Source organism: Fringilla coelebs (assembly GCF_963513975.1).
Source record: "Fringilla coelebs genome assembly, chromosome: 18".
NCBI lineage: Eukaryota > Metazoa > Chordata > Aves > Passeriformes > Fringillidae > Fringilla > Fringilla coelebs.
Window position 1 is genome coordinate 12,011,389 of NC_140044.1, and position 17,891 is coordinate 12,029,279.

At 53.5% G+C, this 17,891-nt stretch overlaps 2 protein-coding genes across 3 annotated transcripts in view; both read left to right on the forward strand.

Annotated features, from left to right (window-relative positions):
• Nucleotides 1-877: 877 nt before the first annotated feature.
• On the forward strand, nt 878-5,473 carry LOC311160673 (myosin-7B-like; the record flags this gene model as incomplete). The annotated part of the gene is given in 7 exon segments (XM_084217683.1): nt 878-976; nt 1,702-1,743; nt 1,745-1,856; nt 2,899-3,002; nt 4,656-4,799; nt 4,894-5,050; nt 5,140-5,473. Coding segments are annotated over 7 exon segments (690 nt in total). The 3' UTR covers nt 5,172-5,473.
• Nucleotides 5,474-5,602: 129 nt separating this feature from the next.
• Nucleotides 5,603-17,891, forward strand: part of LOC311160669 (myosin heavy chain, skeletal muscle, adult-like) — a 28,063-nt gene continuing 15,774 nt past the window's right edge. For both annotated transcript variants that reach the window (XM_084217679.1, XM_084217680.1), the window contains exons 1-13: nt 5,603-6,009; nt 7,077-7,100; nt 8,784-8,876; nt 9,574-9,637; nt 9,738-9,836; nt 10,804-10,907; nt 11,726-11,864; nt 13,494-13,612; nt 14,376-14,525; nt 15,135-15,305; nt 15,957-16,136; nt 16,222-16,354; nt 16,857-16,933. In XM_084217679.1, coding sequence (XP_084073805.1) covers nt 5,755-6,009; nt 7,077-7,100; nt 8,784-8,876; nt 9,574-9,637; nt 9,738-9,836; nt 10,804-10,907; nt 11,726-11,864; nt 13,494-13,612; nt 14,376-14,525; nt 15,135-15,305; nt 15,957-16,136; nt 16,222-16,354; nt 16,857-16,933 — 1,608 coding nt within the window. In that variant the 5' untranslated portion in view covers nt 5,603-5,754. The remainder of the gene's footprint in view (nt 6,010-7,076; nt 7,101-8,783; nt 8,877-9,573; nt 9,638-9,737; nt 9,837-10,803; nt 10,908-11,725; nt 11,865-13,493; nt 13,613-14,375; nt 14,526-15,134; nt 15,306-15,956; nt 16,137-16,221; nt 16,355-16,856; nt 16,934-17,891) is intronic.

The following is a 17,891-nucleotide window of genomic DNA, read 5'->3' on the forward strand; positions in this document are numbered from 1 at the left end:
GCCTGTGCCACATCCAGCCTGGGCACAGCACTGCACAGCTGATCCTTAACCACTCCCTGCCTCAGTTTCCCCCACTGTCAGGAGGCTGTAGCAGCCCCAAGTTACTCTGGGGTGTGAGAGGTGCTGAATGGGGAATATCAAACCCTGCAGCCACGGGCCCTGGTTCTCCAGGGTAGAAACCTCAGTGCACTTTGGATGCCAGCAGCTAAGTGGCTTTTCCTTGAGCTGGCACAGCCCCAGGGTGTCCTGTTCCCATCTTGGGCAGCCCATGGTTGTGCTGCCAGGATGGAGGTGTGCTCCAGGCTGTGATCACCGTGCTGTACACAGCACCTTTGGGTTCTGTCTGGGTAAAATGGTGTGCAGGAAACCCAGCAACCTCTCTGTTGAAAGATTATGAACTTGGTCTAGCCACAAAACCAGCTCCCATGGCAAGGTGGGGAGTTCAGAGAGCAGAACCTGGAGGATCAAGCCTCAGAGTCCTTCCTCCTCCAGACAATCTGTCTGGGAGAAGCTAGACAAGAGCTGAGGGAGAAGTTGGGATGTTCCAGCTGGAAAAGGCAGCAGCCACACACATCCCACCAAGCAGCAGCTCTCCTGGCATGGTGGGAGGCAGGAGCAACAGGACCCAGTGCTCAGGTGCAGGAGGAACTGGCAGAGCTCTCATTCCTCAGCTCCCCCCTGGAGCAGGCAGAGCAGGCTGGGAGAGCTGTGCTGCCTTCCCAAGCTGCAGTGTCTCACTCTGCCTTTGTACTCGCCTGACAATACAGGAATAAAAATAACCAGGCTGCATTTGCAGAGAGATAAAAGTGAAGTTTGCCTTTTGTGTCTGTCCGGGCAGTGGGACAGCAGCACCAATGGAGCTGTGTGGACATGACACATGGGAATTTCTGACATATCTTTTCCCACTCTGACCTTGACAGACACAATAAAAAGGGGCTTTGCAGCATGCACAGAGCCACTCAGTCCTAGCACCAAGGTCAGTAATACAGAGCATGTCTGTGTGCACGCGTGTCCCCTGTACTAACCCGCTTCACCCCTGCAGGGTGGCTGATCCCAGAGGACAGAGGCTGGCTCTGCTGGCACGGGGGAGGGTGGGACAGACCTGGATCATGAGCATTTTTGCAGAGAACCGTACGTTTTGCCAAGTTGTGGCTCCATCCGTGATGGCTGCGCCGTTCCAGAGCTCTGCAGGGTGGCACTGCATTAGATGGATATTAAGAAGCACAGTCATAAAGTGCTTTTCCAAGCAGCTGCCACAGCAGCCTTCTAGAAGGGTCTTCCCAGGGATAATACATCCAGCCTTGCTTTTATCTTGCTGCAGTATTGCTCAGCAGAACAGCCCTGGGTCTCTGTGCGGGGCACCAGGGCTCTAGCGGCTCTGTAGAGCTGGGATGGGTTTTAGCTGAGCTTATCAAGGAAAGGGCTGTTATTGACAATCTCACCTAAAGTGGGAATGTGGATTTTGACACCAAAGTGATTCCGGCTCACACAGCTGGGGTTTCCAGTGGGGGGATGACAGCAGAAGGGAAAGTATCAGTAATTGTCTCATTAATATAATTTTTATCAGCTAGCATTGTTGTTGCTGTCTTCTCTCACTCCCTAAAATCAAAAGCTTATTTGGTGACCGTGTCATTCGTGGTTCTCAGCCCAGCAGTGGGCACTGTCCCCATGCACTGACCCCTTGTCTTTCCCTCCTTTCAGCGCTCAGGTGTCTTTGACTCTTCCTTTGCTGCTGCCAAGTCTCCCTCAGATGGACAAGATGTCTCTGCTGGACATGAGCGAGTTTGGGGAGGCTGCTCCGTACCTCCGGAAAAGCTACACGGAGCAGCTGAAGCTTCAGACCATCCCGTTCGACGGTAAGAGAGAGCCCAGGGCTGCCGAGCCCAGCCCGGGTGTGTCCCTCAGCCCAGCCCAGCCCGGGTGTGTCCCCGAGCCAGCCCGGGTGTGTCCCCGAGCCCAGCCCAGCCCGGGTGTGTCCCCGAGCCCAGCCCGGGTGTGTCCCCGAGCCCACCCCAGCCCGGGTGTGTCCCCGAGCCCACCCCAGCCCGGGTGTGTCCCTGAGCCCAGCCCAGCCCGGGTGTGTCCCCAAGCCCACCCCAGCCCGGGTGTGTCCCCGAGCCCAGCCCGGGTGTGTCCCTGAGCCCAGCCCAGCCCGGGTGTGTCCCCAAGCCCACCCCAGCCCGGGTGTGTCCCTGAGCCCAGCCCAGGTGTATCCCTGAGCCCAGCCCAGGTGTGTCCCCAAGCCTGTCCCTCTGCTGTGGTTCTCTCAGGAGTCCTCCCTGCCCATCTCCCTGTGCTGCTCCTCCAGGCATCACAGGCTCTGCAGAATTCCTTCCCCCAGCACCCTGGAGGGCTGGAAGATCTTACAAGTGAGAAAAGCAGGTTTTTGACTTTCCCCTGGTTTGCTGAGGTGTGGGTGGAGGTGATCTTTCATCTCCCCTGGCCTTGAGGGGCAGGAGGACTGGGGAACTGTTGTCAAAGGCTTCTGCAGCTCTTTCATTTTAAAGGTGTCCTCTCTGTCCCAGCCACCCTGCTCTTCCATGGCTTGCCATGCTCAGGATCCAGGGCCCACCTTGCTCCTTGCAGTTTGGCAGAAGAGAAGAGTTTTGCTTCCTCACACTGTCCCCTTCTCATGACAGTGTGAGTTCAGGCACACATGAAACAGCAGATTTCTGTCAGGGTAGAAGCTGACCCCATCAAAATAAAAAGCTGCCAAACATGAAGAGGGCAAAGAAATCCCATCTGCTATGACCAAGAACACAGGAAGGAATAATCACTGTCCTTCCACATTATCAAAATGCATTTATGTGACTTTCAGTTGACAATTTCACGTAGTCTCCTACATTTCAACCTGTATTATGTCTTCCCTTCCCTTCCCTTTCCCCATGTCCCCTCCAGGAAAGAAGCGAGCTTGGATCCCAGATGAGAAAGAAGCCTATATCGAAGTGGAAATAAAAGAAAGCTCTGGTGGCAAAGTCACTGTGGAAACCAAAGATAAGGAAGTAAGCAAATACCTTTCCTTTTCCAAGGGAGAGCAAGTGTGTGTGGAGGGGGATACGTGTGACAGGATCACGTCTGAAGCCATGAGCTCTTGCTGATAACCCTGATCAGTCGTGCCCTGGGGGGACACACACGGCAGTGTCAGCACACGTAGGCCAGTTCCTTGCCAAGAGTGGCACCAGTTCAGCATCTCCCACCGAGGGGTTGCTGTCACAGCCCTGTGGGTGTCCTGAGGGACACATCGAGGGCATGGTGGGGCTGGCCCAGCACAGCTCCTGGATGGGGGAGCACCCCCAGCCCAGCCCTTTGAGATGCTGAACCAGTGCCCGGCTCATCCCGGAGCCTGAAACAACAGGTAAGGGGCCAGCTGGCCAATTCCTGCTCCTTTTAGCCCAGATTTGCAGTGGGGTGAGCTGTTGGGAGGACAGGCTGTGACGGGCAGAGAGGCTCCAGTTTTCCACGGCAAAGCAAGCAAGGACCAGCTGGTATTTGTCAAGATAATATCCAGTGCAATTAGCTGCAAATGAGCTCAATTAATATTCCTTTCTTTACTATGGAAGTCTCATGACCCTGCAACTTCACTGGTGTGAAACTGGGAAAAAGAACAAGGACCTCACCAGGCAGTAGATGATAGACTTTATTACTTCTATTTCTTCTCTAGTCAGAATAGTACTAAGAATGGTTTGTTCCTGCTAAATGTGAAAAAGGAGATATGTAATTGTCTTTGAAAAGTGTCAAAGCTTTGAAAATATTTTTGTCTGAATTTTGGAAAGCAAGTAAAGAGGTTTTCCCTCTCCAAAGTAAAATTTTTCATAGAGGAGTTATAAATTTTAGAAGTTTCTTCTGATATTTAGAACACCTTCCAATTCTGAGAACAGAGCAGTTTCCAAACCCTCTTTTGCTGTTGCCTCTTGAAACTGTCTTTTTAATGATTTGTCATGGATTTACAAAATCAGAAACTGTATCAGCTTTCCCTGGATAAGCATTTCCAGCAGAAAGTTTTGAGACATAAAGCCCTCCCTTATCCTTCTGTGTACCCTCCTGCTTTTAACACCTGGCGCCTTTTAACACCACCCGCTTCATCTACACCCATAAAAAAGATAAACCTCCGAAAGATTTCATTTAGTCTTTATTAACAAGACCATTTGCTAAATCCAGCTTCTCCATCCAGGCCAGATATGTAACGTGATATTTTCCCCGTGCTTGGTCTCATGGGATTAAATAAATCCAGTTTTAAGTGATGGAGTACAGGCTTCAGCTGTTTGCCCAAATAACCAGGGATGCCTTTGGAGCAAAAGACAGTGCTGGCATGGGTTTTTAGGCTGGGAAGGAGAACATAGGATGGGGGTGTCAAGCATATTTTGGGGGAATTTCTTGGACCTCTCTGTCAGGCTCAGCTAGAGCCCCTCTCTCTGAGGAGGGAACAAGCTGGGTGTGCTTGTCCCAGCTGGGCTTTGTGGCTGGATGCTGCTGGGGCTGCCCTGGGCCTGTCACCCCAGAACATTGGGCAGCCCTGCCAGGATGACAGCAGGCACAGGGACCAAGGCTGTGCCCAGCACGGCACTGGCAGGGTGTCCTCCCAGCTGGCAGGTTTTGGGGCAGAGGGTGCTCGGTGAGAGCTGGGGTCCCTCTGACCTGTCCCCCTCCTCTGACAGACGCGGGTGGTGAAGGAGGACGAGGTGCAGCCCATGAACCCCCCCAAGTTTGACATGATTGAGGACATGGCCATGCTGACACACCTCAACGAGGCCTCTGTGCTTTACAACCTGAAGCGCCGCTACTCCCACTGGATGATCTATGTAAGCCCATGGCACCCGTGGGGCGGGGTGAGGTGGGGAGGTGAGGGGGCATTGGGACACCCCCATCCCTCATCTACCAGTTTTCCCTCTGCAGACCTACTCGGGGCTCTTCTGTGTCACCATCAACCCCTACAAGTGGCTGCCGGTGTACACGGCGCCCGTGGTGGCAGCCTACAAGGGCAAGCGGCGCTCGGAGGCACCGCCGCACATCTACTCCATCGCCGACAACGCCTACAACGACATGCTCCGCAGTAAGCCCTGCTTTGGGGACCCCATCCCGGGGAGCCCGGGCTCCTGGGACGCGGCAGCGCTGCCCTAACGCCGGCTCCTTCTCTTGCAGACCGTGAAAACCAGTCCATGCTCATCACGTAAGTGCCCCTGCATCTCCTCGCCCTGCCCAGCCCCGCAGTGAGCAGAGACCCCCCGTGCTGTGCTCCCTGCACGGGCACCCTGTGCCCAGAGCAGCCCCCCCGGCAGTGTCCCCTCCCCTGCCGGCAGCTGTCACCCTTCCCGCCCAGGCTGCCGCCGCCACCGTGCCAGGTGACAAAGCCCCGCGCGGGCCGGGCTCCCCCGCACCCCGACAGCTGCGGGAGCTGCCGCGGGGCGCCCCGAGCACCGGCACCCTCCGGGGAGCCGGGGGAAAGCAGAGATGGAGGCCAAGGCCGGAGCGAGATGGTGGCCGGAGGGGCGGCGGCGGGGGAGAAGGGTGATGTGGGAGGGTGGAGGCCAGGTTGATTTCAAGTGACATCTAGATAAGGGCTATATAAAGGACTCTAAAGGACCCTTCGCCGCTGCCAGGAGCCACGGACATTTTTAGCCTCGGCCATGGCCTAATTAGGAAAGGCAGGGGCTGCGGAGAGATGCTTGGCGAGTGTCCGGTGGCGGCCCCGCTGCCCGCTCCCCCCGGCTCTTTGTGCTCTGGGATTACAATGGCACAGCAGCACTAACTATAGGGATGAGCTCAGCCCCCCGCAGCCCGCAGCGGGCACCCTGCACCCCGGCACCGTGCCGCTGCCATCCCCGCCGTGCCCCAGCAAAGCCGGGCGTGCTGAGAGCTCCCGGCCGGAGCGGGGCTGATCCCGGACAGCTGCAGCCCCCGGGCAGGGCTGGGCCCGCAGCTGAGCCCGGCTGGGGCACACGGACAGCCCGGAGCTGGTGGCGCTCCGAGGGCAAGCCCCGAATGCAAGCACGTACCCTCGCGGGCTGGGGGGTGAGGGAGAGCTGCAGCCTCGCCATCCTCCGAGGCTTTGATGGTTGTGCCTGTTCTTTGCCTCATGCCCTTATCTGTGTATTTCTGTTGCTCTAAGCGGAGAATCTGGTGCTGGTAAGACTGTAAACACCAAGCGGGTCATTCAGTACTTTGCCATTGTCGCAGCCTTGGGCGACACACCGGGCAAGAAATTAGTAAGATCTTCTTTTCAAACAAGTTCTTGTTGTTTTCTTCCTTTCTTTCTTTCTTTTTTTTTTTTGTTTTTTAATTTTTTTTTTTTTCCCGCCTTCCCCTTTCTTCTTACTTTTTCTTCCCCAACTTTTTGCGTTTGGAAACGTGTTTTGGTCTGACCCACCCAGGGCTTGGCTTTTCCCTGACTTTTGAACAAGCAAGGCTTGAAATTATTCTGCTCAAGGGGAAATGGAATTTTTTCTTTTTTTTTTTTAATGTGGCTGCTCAAACCGTGCAGCCTGGAAGAGGTGCTTTAGTTGTTCTCTTTCTCTTTCAACACCCCAGTGATCCTCTTAAGGAACATTAAAGGGATGAAGTAAACCTTCCATTTCCCACCTTGCCTCTTTTAAGCCTTGCTTTTCAGCATTTTCTCCTTTTTTTTCCCTCCTTTTGTTGATTTTGACCCTTTTCTACCTTGTGCTTTTCTTGCTCTTGTTTTGAATCTTGCTTTTCTTTGGTGCTGGTTATTTTTGAGCTGCCCTTGCAATTGCTTATTTCTTCTGGATACTTTGAGGCTCCAGCCTGCTTTCCCCTCAAGGAAGCAAACTGGCTGCTTTAGGTATCAGACAAGCAATACTTCAGCATTATTTTCTTTCCTCTTCTTCAAGTTTGAATTTAACTGTTCTTGCTTTTTGATGCATTTCTTTATTTTCTTGAGCTAATCTATTTAACAACTTTTTGGCCTCTCCTATAAAGTTTAATCCTCCAAGTTATTTTTTTCTCTTGGACTTTTTTTTGGCACTAAATGGTCATGCCCTGCTTTTCTGACCATGCTTCTTGTGGTTCTTGCCTGGCTTTCCTGGATTTCTAAAGATAATTTTCTCTCCTTTCTCTAGGCAGCTCTTGCCACTAAAACTGGGGTAAGTGTTGTGGGCTCTTTAATGCTGAGGACAGAGTTCTGCTGCACCACAGATCTGTGATGGGGTGATGTGTGGGGCCTCCTCCTTAAGCCTGGGAGCAGCACCTGGGCACTGCTTAGTTCTCCTCTTGGCTTTGTGTCTGCCTCCTTCCCACAGCTGGAAGCTTTGCTGTTTCATCTCTTTCTGCCTTTCTGACTCCAGCCTCTCCTTCAAGGGATAATTACTCTGGATAGAAACATTCATTTCTGTCCAGTGTTTGTCTAGGAGTAGTGTGGGCTCCTCCAAAGGTGAGGTGAAGCCTTCACACCCTGAAGATCCTCCTCAGCCTCAAAGCCCAGCTGGGGGTCTTGGTGCTGAGGGGCAGGAGCTGCCCCTCTGCCACAGGCAGCCCAGTGCTCTGGCTGCACACCAATGCCCTGCTGGTGCCCAGACTTGCCACCCTCTGCCAAGCCCTGGCACTGCCCAGCACTGCAGGCAGCTGATGTCCTTGCCTGGGGGACATTTCTGAGGTGTTTGCTCCAAGAAACCCAGCAAAGGTTCAGCCCCTGGGGCTCCCAACCCCCCAAGGGCTCAGTCACACATCCTTGGTTACTCTGAGCCTTTAGCTGGTGCACACCCTTGCCTGGGGATGTTTGTCACCACACAAGTGACCACTGGGACAAACAGGGTGAGACAGCTCGGGGCTGAACCTCTGGGTCTTGGGGCTGCCCAGGCCAGGCTGCATTTCGAGATAAGAGCTCAAGGGGTACTCAGGTGTGTTGGTAACTGTGTGATGCACAGCTGCTCCCTGTCTCCTTTGCCCTTCACACACCTGGAGCTGCAGAGGTGGGGAGCAGTTGTGGTTCCAGCATTGGAAAGAGAGAGTGGCTCTGGGTGGGCAGCCCAGAGCTGGTGCTCCCCACCTGAGGAAAGCCCTGTGGATTGGAATGTGTCAGAGTATGGGCAAAGCTCTCATAAAAAGTCCTGCAGGTGTTTGTGCCACCAAACTCTGTAGCAGGTGTCAAACCCCACCATGTTCCATATGGTGCAGCAGTCTCTTGCAGACTGGAGCAGTTTCTTTCTCCTTTCCTCAAATCCTTCTCCTGCTTTACCTGCATTATGCAGAGGCTGTGTCTTAATCTTTGAGCAGAGAAACACACGTGGAATAACAAGGTTAAGAGAGGATTCATCTTAGGGCTTGCTCAGGAGAGCCCCAGTAGATCATGCCAGTAGATCATTCCCAGCAGATCATGCCAGCTGGCACTTGTGGTGTATTCCCATCACACTGGGACCCTGCAATGCATGTTGTTGGTGGAGGGACCTTGTTTCACAATGTGCTGTTGGTGTGAGCTGTCCTAGACTTTGGTTTGTGGAAGAGGAAATGCTTGACATCAGAGAGCCTGAAATGATTCAGCTTGTTGTGACAACATGAGCTTGTCCTTGGTTTGCATAGTGTAGCTCCTAAGAAAGGGGGCAAGGACTGCTGTGTGCAGAGGGGACAGCAGCCTGGGGCTCCAGTTAGGGTGAGGAGAAGGCCACAGAGGGCCCTGCTGCAAACCCAGCTGTGCTCATAAACGGAGATGCCTCGGGAGCAGCAGGTCCCACGGACAGCTGAGTGCAGCAAGCAGCCCCTGGCCCTGCTCCCTGCTCTTGGTGACAGATCCCCTCTGGCTGTGTGACACACCCTTTGGTTTTGTTCTCCAGGGTACCCTCGAGGATCAAATCATCGAGGCTAACCCAGCCATGGAGGCTTTTGGCAATGCCAAAACCATAAGGAACGACAACTCCTCGCGTTTTGTGAGTGCCTCAGCGGGGCAGGGAGCTGTGGCTGCTGGGGTGGGCTGCATGCACAGTGGGTGCCCTGGGAGCCACAGGCACATGGCAGGCAGCTGGATCTGCTTCCCAGTGGCACTGGATTGCCAGAGCCACGTGTTTCTGGTTTTTCAGTGCAGCAAATGGTGGCCAGCATGAATGACCCTGGTGTCACAGCCTGTGGCTGGAGAGACATCCCTGGCAGGACCAAAGCTGAGAGGGACAGTGAGCACAGCCTGGAGTGCTCTGGGACAGAGAAGTGTGTCCCTTCCAGAAAGCAGCACTGTTTTTGCTAAGCCCAGCCTGGCTCTGCTGTGGCTGCAGAGCTGCTGTGCCTGGAGGGGAGGGAGGCACTGCTGGGAGGACCCTGAGCCCAGCACGGAGCAGGGGCTGCAGGCAGGCTCTGTGTCACAGAATGGTCCGTGGTAAGAATAGACCTGAGGACAGGGGTTTATCTGCTGTCAGTGAAATTTCTGCCTGCCTGGTATTTAAACCCTTGGGCAATGCTCTTTGAGCTTCTTCACATTACAAAGCAGAGAACTTCACCCCTTTACAGAGTTCAGTAAGTTGCCTGGCATCAGCAGAAGCTCAAGAAGTGGGAAATTAATTCAGTTTCTAGGGGTTGTTCAGAGCTGTAGCTCTGTAGGCAAGCCCAGCACTTACCTCCTGTGGGTGTTTTCAGGGCAAGTTCATCCGGATCCACTTTGGTCCCTCAGGGAAATTGGCCTCTGCAGACATTGACATCTGTGAGTAGCTGCCCTGGGGAGGGAATTCATCCCACCATTTGTGCTCAGTTCTGGGAAGGGACAAGCCCTGTTCTGATCCCTCTGCCCTACTTCATTCTAGATCTTCTGGAAAAATCCAGAGTGATTTTCCAGCAACCCAAAGAACGGAGCTACCACATCTTCTACCAGATCCTGTCTGGGAAGAAACCAGAGCTGCAAGGTAAGGCAGCCAAAGCTGCAGGACAGCCCTTAGAGCAGGGTGGCCTGAAAACAGCCCCAGAGAGCTCTGTTGTCAGCTTTGGGGTCCACAGGAATGAGCAGACCCAGCTCACCGTGCAGGTTCTGCCCTTCAATACTTTGCTAGCTGTGTAGGATCACGGGATTGATGGGATTCAGGGTGGGAGGGATTTCAAGAGGTCATCTAGCCCAGCCTCCATTGTCCTCACAGCCTGAGAAGCCAGACTAAAGCCCTTTCTGCCACTGTGTAGGAGCAGAGGTCACCCAGGGTCTATCTGCAAGGTGGGAATGTGCTTTGCAAAGCTGCCTTGCACAGTCCTCGTGGGGTGGTGGGTACAGCACTGACCTCAGTGTGTGTGCAGGCTGCACATTTACTCATTTTGGGATAGAGGGAAGTGTTTTGCAGCCTCCTCAGCAGGTGAGATGATCTGTTCCAGGTGAGCTTGGACACAGCTGCCCAGCTCTGTCTGGGCACTGCTGTAGATGTGATCCCCAGGACAGCTCCACCTGATCTGAGTTTGTGCTGGGGCAGCTCTGAGCAGCCTCCTGGTGCCACATCCCGCTCAGGAAGCCTTTCCCCATGCAGAAGGATGGCTGGCACAGCCCCTGGGGTGGTCAGCCCTTGGCAGAGGGCTCCTGAGCTTGGTGCTGAACAGCACCTTATTAGGCAGGTCTGAGGGAGCAGTAATCTTATCTGGAGTCACAAGGGCATGGTGGCCACTTCTAAATCAGTCTGCAGCCAGGCCATATCCCAAGATAGCAAGCAGGAGACAAGCACAGAAGAGGTGGACCCATGTGTGAACCTGCCTGTGCTGGAAGAGGCTGTTGTTCCTCCGCCAGCTGGTGAGGCTGGGGAAGCCTTCCTGCTCCATCTGTGTGCAGGGCTGTCCCTCTGCCCAGGGATGTCCCTGCCAGGCTGGCCTCACCCTCTGCATGTCACCCCCCTGCAGATATGCTGCTGCTGTCCCTCAACCCCTACGACTACCACTTCTGCTCCCAGGGGGTGACAACGGTGGACAACCTGGATGACGGCGAGGAGCTCATGGCCACAGATGTATGTGCACAGCCCTGGCCATGGGGAGGGCACAGCCTTCCTCTGGGCAGCTCTGGGGCTGTGCCCTGGCTTCCTGTGTGTTCCTCTTTAAATCAGTTGGGAATTCCCTCTGGTTCATTGGTGATTGTTGTGAGCCTAAAGGAAGGGCAGAGTGACTCTGATCTGCACCAACAGCCTCATCCAGGCAGGGAAGGGAGAGTCATTCCCTGCATCAGGAAGGGCCTGTGGCACATGAGCACTTCCCATAGTGCCCATGAGAAGGAAGATCCCAGAATCATTAAATTTGGAAAAGACCCCCAAGACCATAGAGTCCAACCTGTGATTTATCCCCACCCTGATACCCAGCCCAGAGCACTGAGTGCCATGTCCAGCCCTTCCTTGGACACCTCCAGGGATGGGGACTCCAGCACTGCCCTGGGCAGCCCCTGCCAGTGCCTGACAACTCTTTCTGTGAGGAAATTCCTCCTGATGTCCAACCAGAACCTCCCCTGGCACAGCTTGAGGTTGTTCCCTCCCATCCTGTCGCTGTTCCCTGGAGCAGAGCCCAACCCTCACCTGGCTGCCCCCTCCTGTCAGGGAGCTGTAGAGATCAGTCAGGTCTCCTCGTGCTAGGCCAGTCCTTTGGCTTTCAAATGGGTCTTGTGGGAGCTGGAGCCACATTCAAACCCCATGGGCAGGATTCCTTCCTTGCCCACCAGAGAGGGCACCCTGCCTAGTCCCAGGACAGGGAGAGTACCTTAGGAGACAGTGGGAGAAGAACCAACCCTCCCCTCAGCGTGGTGAATTTGTTCTATCTCGACTGCTTTGTGTCTCCTCAGCACGCCATGGACATCCTGGGCTTCAGCAGCGATGAGAAATACGGCTCCTATAAAATAGTGGGGGCCATCATGCACTTTGGGAACATGAAATTCAAGCAAAAGCAGCGGGAAGAGCAGGCAGAGGCTGATGGCACTGAAAGTGAGTGGGGCTCTGTGCTGCAGTGGAGGAGCAGCAGGGGTAGGACGGTCAGGACAGACGGACACGAGAGCTCTCTAAAGCCAGGTCAGGAACTTGGGGTTTATTGCAAAGGGCCTGGGTGCAGGGACCTGCTGGGAGCTGCCAGGCACAGCTGAGAGCAGCCCCAAAGAGGGAGAGAGAGGTAAAGAGAGTGGGAAAGAGGATGAGAGAGCAAGGAAGAGTGAAGAGAGCGAGGTTCCCGTTGCAATGCCATAAATCTTCTTCTGTGCTGAATATTCTAATTCTCACCAACCAGTCTAGTACAAGATACAAATCCTACAGCATTTACATACAGCCTATAAGAATCATCACATCACCATACTGTGTTACATTTTAAACCCTAAAAACTCCTCTCTGGGCCCCTTCTGCCAAGCCAGTGGGGTCTGCTCTGCCCCTTGGAGCTGTCTGCAAGCAGAGGGGGTTGTCTGATCAAAAGGGGATTGCCTTCAGCTGGCCACACCATTGTTTTCCAGTTGTTCAGTAACTGAGGGATCTCAGAGCTTGCTTTCATTTCAATCTCACTTAGAGTTTCCATATTCTCAAAATCTTTTGCCAGGCAATCATATTTATAGGGCTTTCCTGTTTCATCTTCCCCAACACTCCGGAGCTGCCCAGGCTGGGATAACTCCCCCTGCCTGGCCTGTGGAGGTCCCCTGATCCCTCACTGACTTAGGCCCTGCTGGGGTGCACCAAGGGCTTGGCCTTGAGCAGGAATATTTGGGACAGTCTCTCTGCAAGGTGGTCTCATCTGCATCCGACTTGTCTCAGCAGCATCACAGGGTGTCACAGCCCTGCTGGGCTTCATCTTGTGCAGTCTCCTCCTGCTCTTCACCTCCTGCACTTCGCTGGACAGCATTCCAGCCAGGCTGGGAGCAGAACTTGCTCAGCTTACAGCTTCCTGAAGAGCTGTTAGAGTAGGACACAATCACTGTCTAAAACTTTTCCTGGTTTGTTGCTCAGCAAAATCCAATGCAATGCACAGATCTAAGAACAGTCAGGCTGCAGAGCAAACCTGAAGGGAGAGGGGGAGCTCTAGCACGTACTTGGAAGGTTTCAGCAGGGATCCAGCAGAAATGATTACCTGGATCAGTCTTTGTCACGTTAACGTTCATGAAGGAACAGTTTTCTGTGCCTCAGGAGTGGCAGCACAGGCTTAGCTGCTACCTGGTAATTAATGAAGGTTTTGATATGGCAGTGATTTCCCTGCAGAGGTGATTTGCTAGCTACAATCTGCTATTAGGAGTTTATGAAAGACAATCACCTCTCTTCTAGTCAATTCAAATTTGCTGCGTGGAAATTCAAACCTCCACTGGCAATGCATAGAGAATCCCAGATCAGTAAGGCTAAAACCTTATAAGCACTGATAAGGTGCAGCAGGCCTCCAAACAGTAACTTCTCAGTCAGGAGGTTCAAAGTTTAAAGCATCATAGACTATTCAAGATGGAAAATCACAACAGGCACTGGAGGAAGTAGAAAAAACAGTGTGGTTAGCACTGATCATCATAGGAGCAGGTCGTTTTTTATTTTGGTCCCTTTTTCCCTTCCCAGACCCTCCTTGAGGGCTCTTCATGTCTTTGTGCTGCTTTCCAGGTGCTGACAAAGCTGCCTATCTCATGGGAATCAGCTCAGCTGACCTCATCAAGGGGCTGCTCCATCCTCGTGTGAAAGTGGGCAATGAGTACGTGACCAAAGGTCAGAACGTGGAGCAGGTGAGTGACAGGACAGCAGGACATGTGTCCCCTCGTCACACTGGGCTGCCACTGGTGCTTCAGTTCACTGTCTTGCGTGTAGGAGGAGAGTCCAGAGCAGCAGGAGAAGGTGAATCCACAGTTTTTAGCTTTTAAGAGCAGGGGAAATGGGTGGCAGAGCTGGCTGGTAGCTTTGCACATGAGCCAAGGCTGGAGTTCCAGTCTGGTGTCTTTGAAATGTGGGTTGGATCCTGGCCAGAGCAGGTCCAGGTTCTGTGGATCTGCTTCAGAGACAGTCACACTCCTGTGAAGAGTTCAGCCCTGAAAACCAGAAAACTCTGGATATCTAAACACCCATCTGATTTGATCTTGTAGAGGACTCAAATGGACCAAACATGTGTCTTGTCAGATTCCAGCCACACCCCAGCTGGGAGCTCAGACCTGGCCTGAATAGTGCAAGCCAGTCCTTGAGCACAGTTCAGGAGGACCTCAGCTGCTGGTGTCCTATCCAAAGTGGGCTGTAGGCTCTGGCCAGGCACAAGGCTTCTGAAAATGTCACTTTAAACTGAATTTATATCCTAAAACCCTGGAGGCAAGATAGGCCAGGTAGGCAGGAACACACTTGTGAGGAATACAAAACTAATTTTGGAGCTTGTGCTGTAACCACGAACCCCTTGGATGTGTCTGTCCATCCTTTGTGTGCCAGGAGGAGCTCTCTGTCAGCCTGTGGCTCCTGCAGGAGCAGGGAGAAGCTCACTGTGTGCTCTGGGCTTTGCCTTGGCAGGTGCTGTACGCTGTGGGGGCCCTGGCTAAAGCCACCTACGACCGCATGTTCAAGTGGCTGGTGACCCGCATCAACAGGACCCTGGACACCAAGCTGGCCAGGCAGTTCTTCATCGGGGTGCTGGACATTGCAGGCTTTGAGATCTTTGATGTGAGTTCTGCAGGCTCCTGCAGTGGGTTCAGGGAGTGTTGTAGGGGCAGCTCAGTCCCCTGGGGTTTGAGCTCTAGCTCCTCTAAGAAGGTGCTGGCCTTGATGAGAAAAGGGGCTCTTGTCTGGATTGATGTATCTGGAGCAAGCAGGCAGCTCTCAAGGAATGATTTAACCTTGCTGGCTACCTGCTGTGGTAGCCACACAGCTGGGCCTGGCAGGGATCACCCTTCACAGCCAGGCAAAACACAAGAGTGAATCCCTTCCTGTCACTACAGGACATGAATTAACACGACGTGCACACACAGCTCTCCCAAGGTAAAAAGAGCACTTTTAATTTCTGACTGCAACATTTATAGATTTCCAAAAGTGATAGTGGATTGGAAGGTGAAAGTGCCACCTCTCCAATGACACTGGACAAACCAACAGTCCATCAAATTTCTCCTCCTCCATAAAAGAAAGCAAAACATTAAGTTATTTACAGAAAGCATGTGAGAAAGTTCGTTACAAGAATGTAAACATCAGAAGGCTTAGAAAATCTTAAAAAAATCAGAGCACCACCTTCCCTTCTGGAGCTCCTTCTTCTGACTCAGATCTGTTTTGTTCTTGCAGTTCAACAGCTTCGAGCAGCTGTGCATCAACTTCACCAACGAGAAACTGCAACAGTTCTTCAACCACCACATGTTTGTCCTGGAGCAGGAGGAATACAAGAAGGAAGGCATTGAGTGGGTCTTCATTGACTTTGGCCTGGACCTGCAGGCCTGCATTGACCTGATTGAGAAGGTAGAGTGTGAGATGGTTTGTTGCAAAGGCTGCAACAGAGGGTGCTCTGCTACCAAAATTTAATTATTCCCTCCCTGGTCAGTGGCTAGTGTCCAACATTTTTTTTCCCCACACTTACAGCTCTGAGCCTCCAGCCCCTTTGAGACCTTTTCCACACAAATTTTGACTTTATGATAACATGGAAATTCTATTTCTACCCACTGGCGAGCCACAAAACCTGGTGCAGCCTTTTCTTCCAGAGAGCAATCATCTCTTCCCCTTTTTTCCTACTTACTTGCAGCCCATCAGTGCCTCTTGAGCATTCACTGATTCAGAGCAGCTTGTAGAAAATATTTCCACCATTGCATGAAGGATACTCTTTTTTTATATATTTTTTGGAAAAGAGCAATCCTGGAGAGGATCCCTCCTTCTTAGCCATCTGTTGGACCAGGGCAAACTCCCATGTCTTGCAGGCCTGGCCAGTCCCACATGGAGTCAGGTGCAGCCTGGAATATGCCAGTGACAGCTTGGCCCTCTGGCCAGTGTCTTGCACCTGGACCAGGATGGGATCTCCCAGGTCAAGCCCCTGCTCAGCGGCACAGATCATCCCTGTTTTGGGATGGGACGTGGCAACACTGAGCTCAGTCCTCTTTATCCCCCCTCTTCCTGCAGCCCATGGGAATCCTGTCCATCCTGGAAGAGGAGTGCATGTTCCCCAAAGCCTCTGACATGACCTTCAAGTCCAAGCTCTACGACAACCACATCGGGAAGTCGCCCAACTTCCAGAAGCCGCGGCCGGACAAGAAGCGCAAGTACGAGGCGCACTTTGAGGTGGTGCACTACGCTGGTGTGGTACGTCCCTGGCAGCTCCTCCCAGCCCCCACACCTTCCCCTGGGCAGGGACAGGGCTGGCCTGACCTTCCCTGTCCTGGGACAGGTGCCATACAACATCGTGGGGTGGCTGGACAAGAACAAGGACCCCCTGAACGAGACGGTGGTGTCCGTCTTCCAGAAATCCCAGAACAAGCTCCTGGCCTCCCTCTATGAGAACTATGTGGGCTCTGCTTCAGGTGAGGAACCCCCTCACCCTGTTTTTTACCTCAGCCCCTCTCCCTCTCCCTCTCCCTCTCCCTCTCCCTCTCCCTCTCCCTCTCCCTCTCCCTCTCCCTCTTCTCTCCTCCATGCCCAGCTTTTGGTGCAGCATCCCTGTCCCTGGCAGCCCAGGCAAAGGGAAATCCACACTGATCCCTAAAATCCTTCCTGGCCTGAGTAGGTGGGGGCTGGTTTAAGAGCTGTTGTAGGGTTGTTGTGGTGGCCCTGTGATTTTGGGAGTGTGAAGGGGTGTCTTGCTACCAAGGAGCTGAGGAACAACACCCAGAGCTGGGTGCTGTGGGAGATGGCTGCTGGGTGTTTTTGGTGGTCAGGGCCTTTGTTTTGCAGCAGGTCACAACCACCTCTGCTTTAGAGACAGCAAGGGCTATGGGAATTTTAGGGGTGTTTGGGGTGCCCCTGAGTCCTTCAAGGCAGGCAGATGTTTTGCTAATGTAACTAATCAATATTTCCACCCAACAGAGGAACCTCACAAGCCAGGGACCAAGGAGAAACGTAAGAAGGCAGCTTCTTTCCAAACAGTGTCACAGCTGCACAAGGTGAGAGCCAGCTCCTCATCCAGGGCCATGAGGGAAACGCGCTGAGGGTCCCACCAGCAGTCCCACTTCCCTGCCAAGACTCTTGGTTGCTTGCATTTCCTGGGGCCTGAAGGACCATGAGAGTTCCTGAAGGACCATGAGAGTTCCTGAAGGACCACCAGAGCTCCTGAAGGACCACCACTAGAGCAAAGCCCCCAACTCCCTCTGCTCCCTGGCCAAGGGGGCTGTGCCTGGCAGAGTCCCAGCCCTGTCCCCGTGCTCCCAGGGCGGGACACGAGGCTCCAGGCTGGCAGAGCTCCCTTCCCCTGGAGCTGGGCTCGTGCTGCTCCTGCCCTCGTGATGCTTGCAGCAGCTCCTCCACCTCTGAGAGAGCGGCAGTTAAGACTTGTAGTGATGTTTAGATAATTAATTCCATGAACATCACTTTAAGTCTGTGCTACTTCTCTCCTCGTTCCTGTCAGCTGGAAGGACAGAAGACAATGGAGGAGGATCTTGCAGGTCTCTGAGCAGGCAGCTCCATGTGCTGGGAGGTGACCTGGCCCATTTGACAGCTCAGGATGTCACACAGCTCTGGGCTTGTCCAGCCCAGAGCTCAACCAGAGCAGCACAGAGGGCTGTGTCCTGCCATGACAGCCTTGTGGTGACAGAACAAAGGTCACAGCCCTGAGGCTGCCAGAGCTCCAGGAGAGTTTGGACAACACTCCCAGGCATAGGGTGACGTGTCTGTGCAGGGCCAGGAGCTGGACTGGATGATCCCTGTGTGTTCCTTCCAACTGAGGATATTTTGTGATTCTTTGCCAAGGTGCTTACAGAAGGCAGCTCTGTGGCAGAGCCCCTGTTGAGGGAAAAATGTGACTTTCTTCCTTCTGAACAAGTCACAGGCCTTGGGGAAAGGTGTCTGTGGTGAGGAGTTGCCCCATGGTGATGTGGAGCTGTGGGAAGGTGTTCTCTTCCGTGA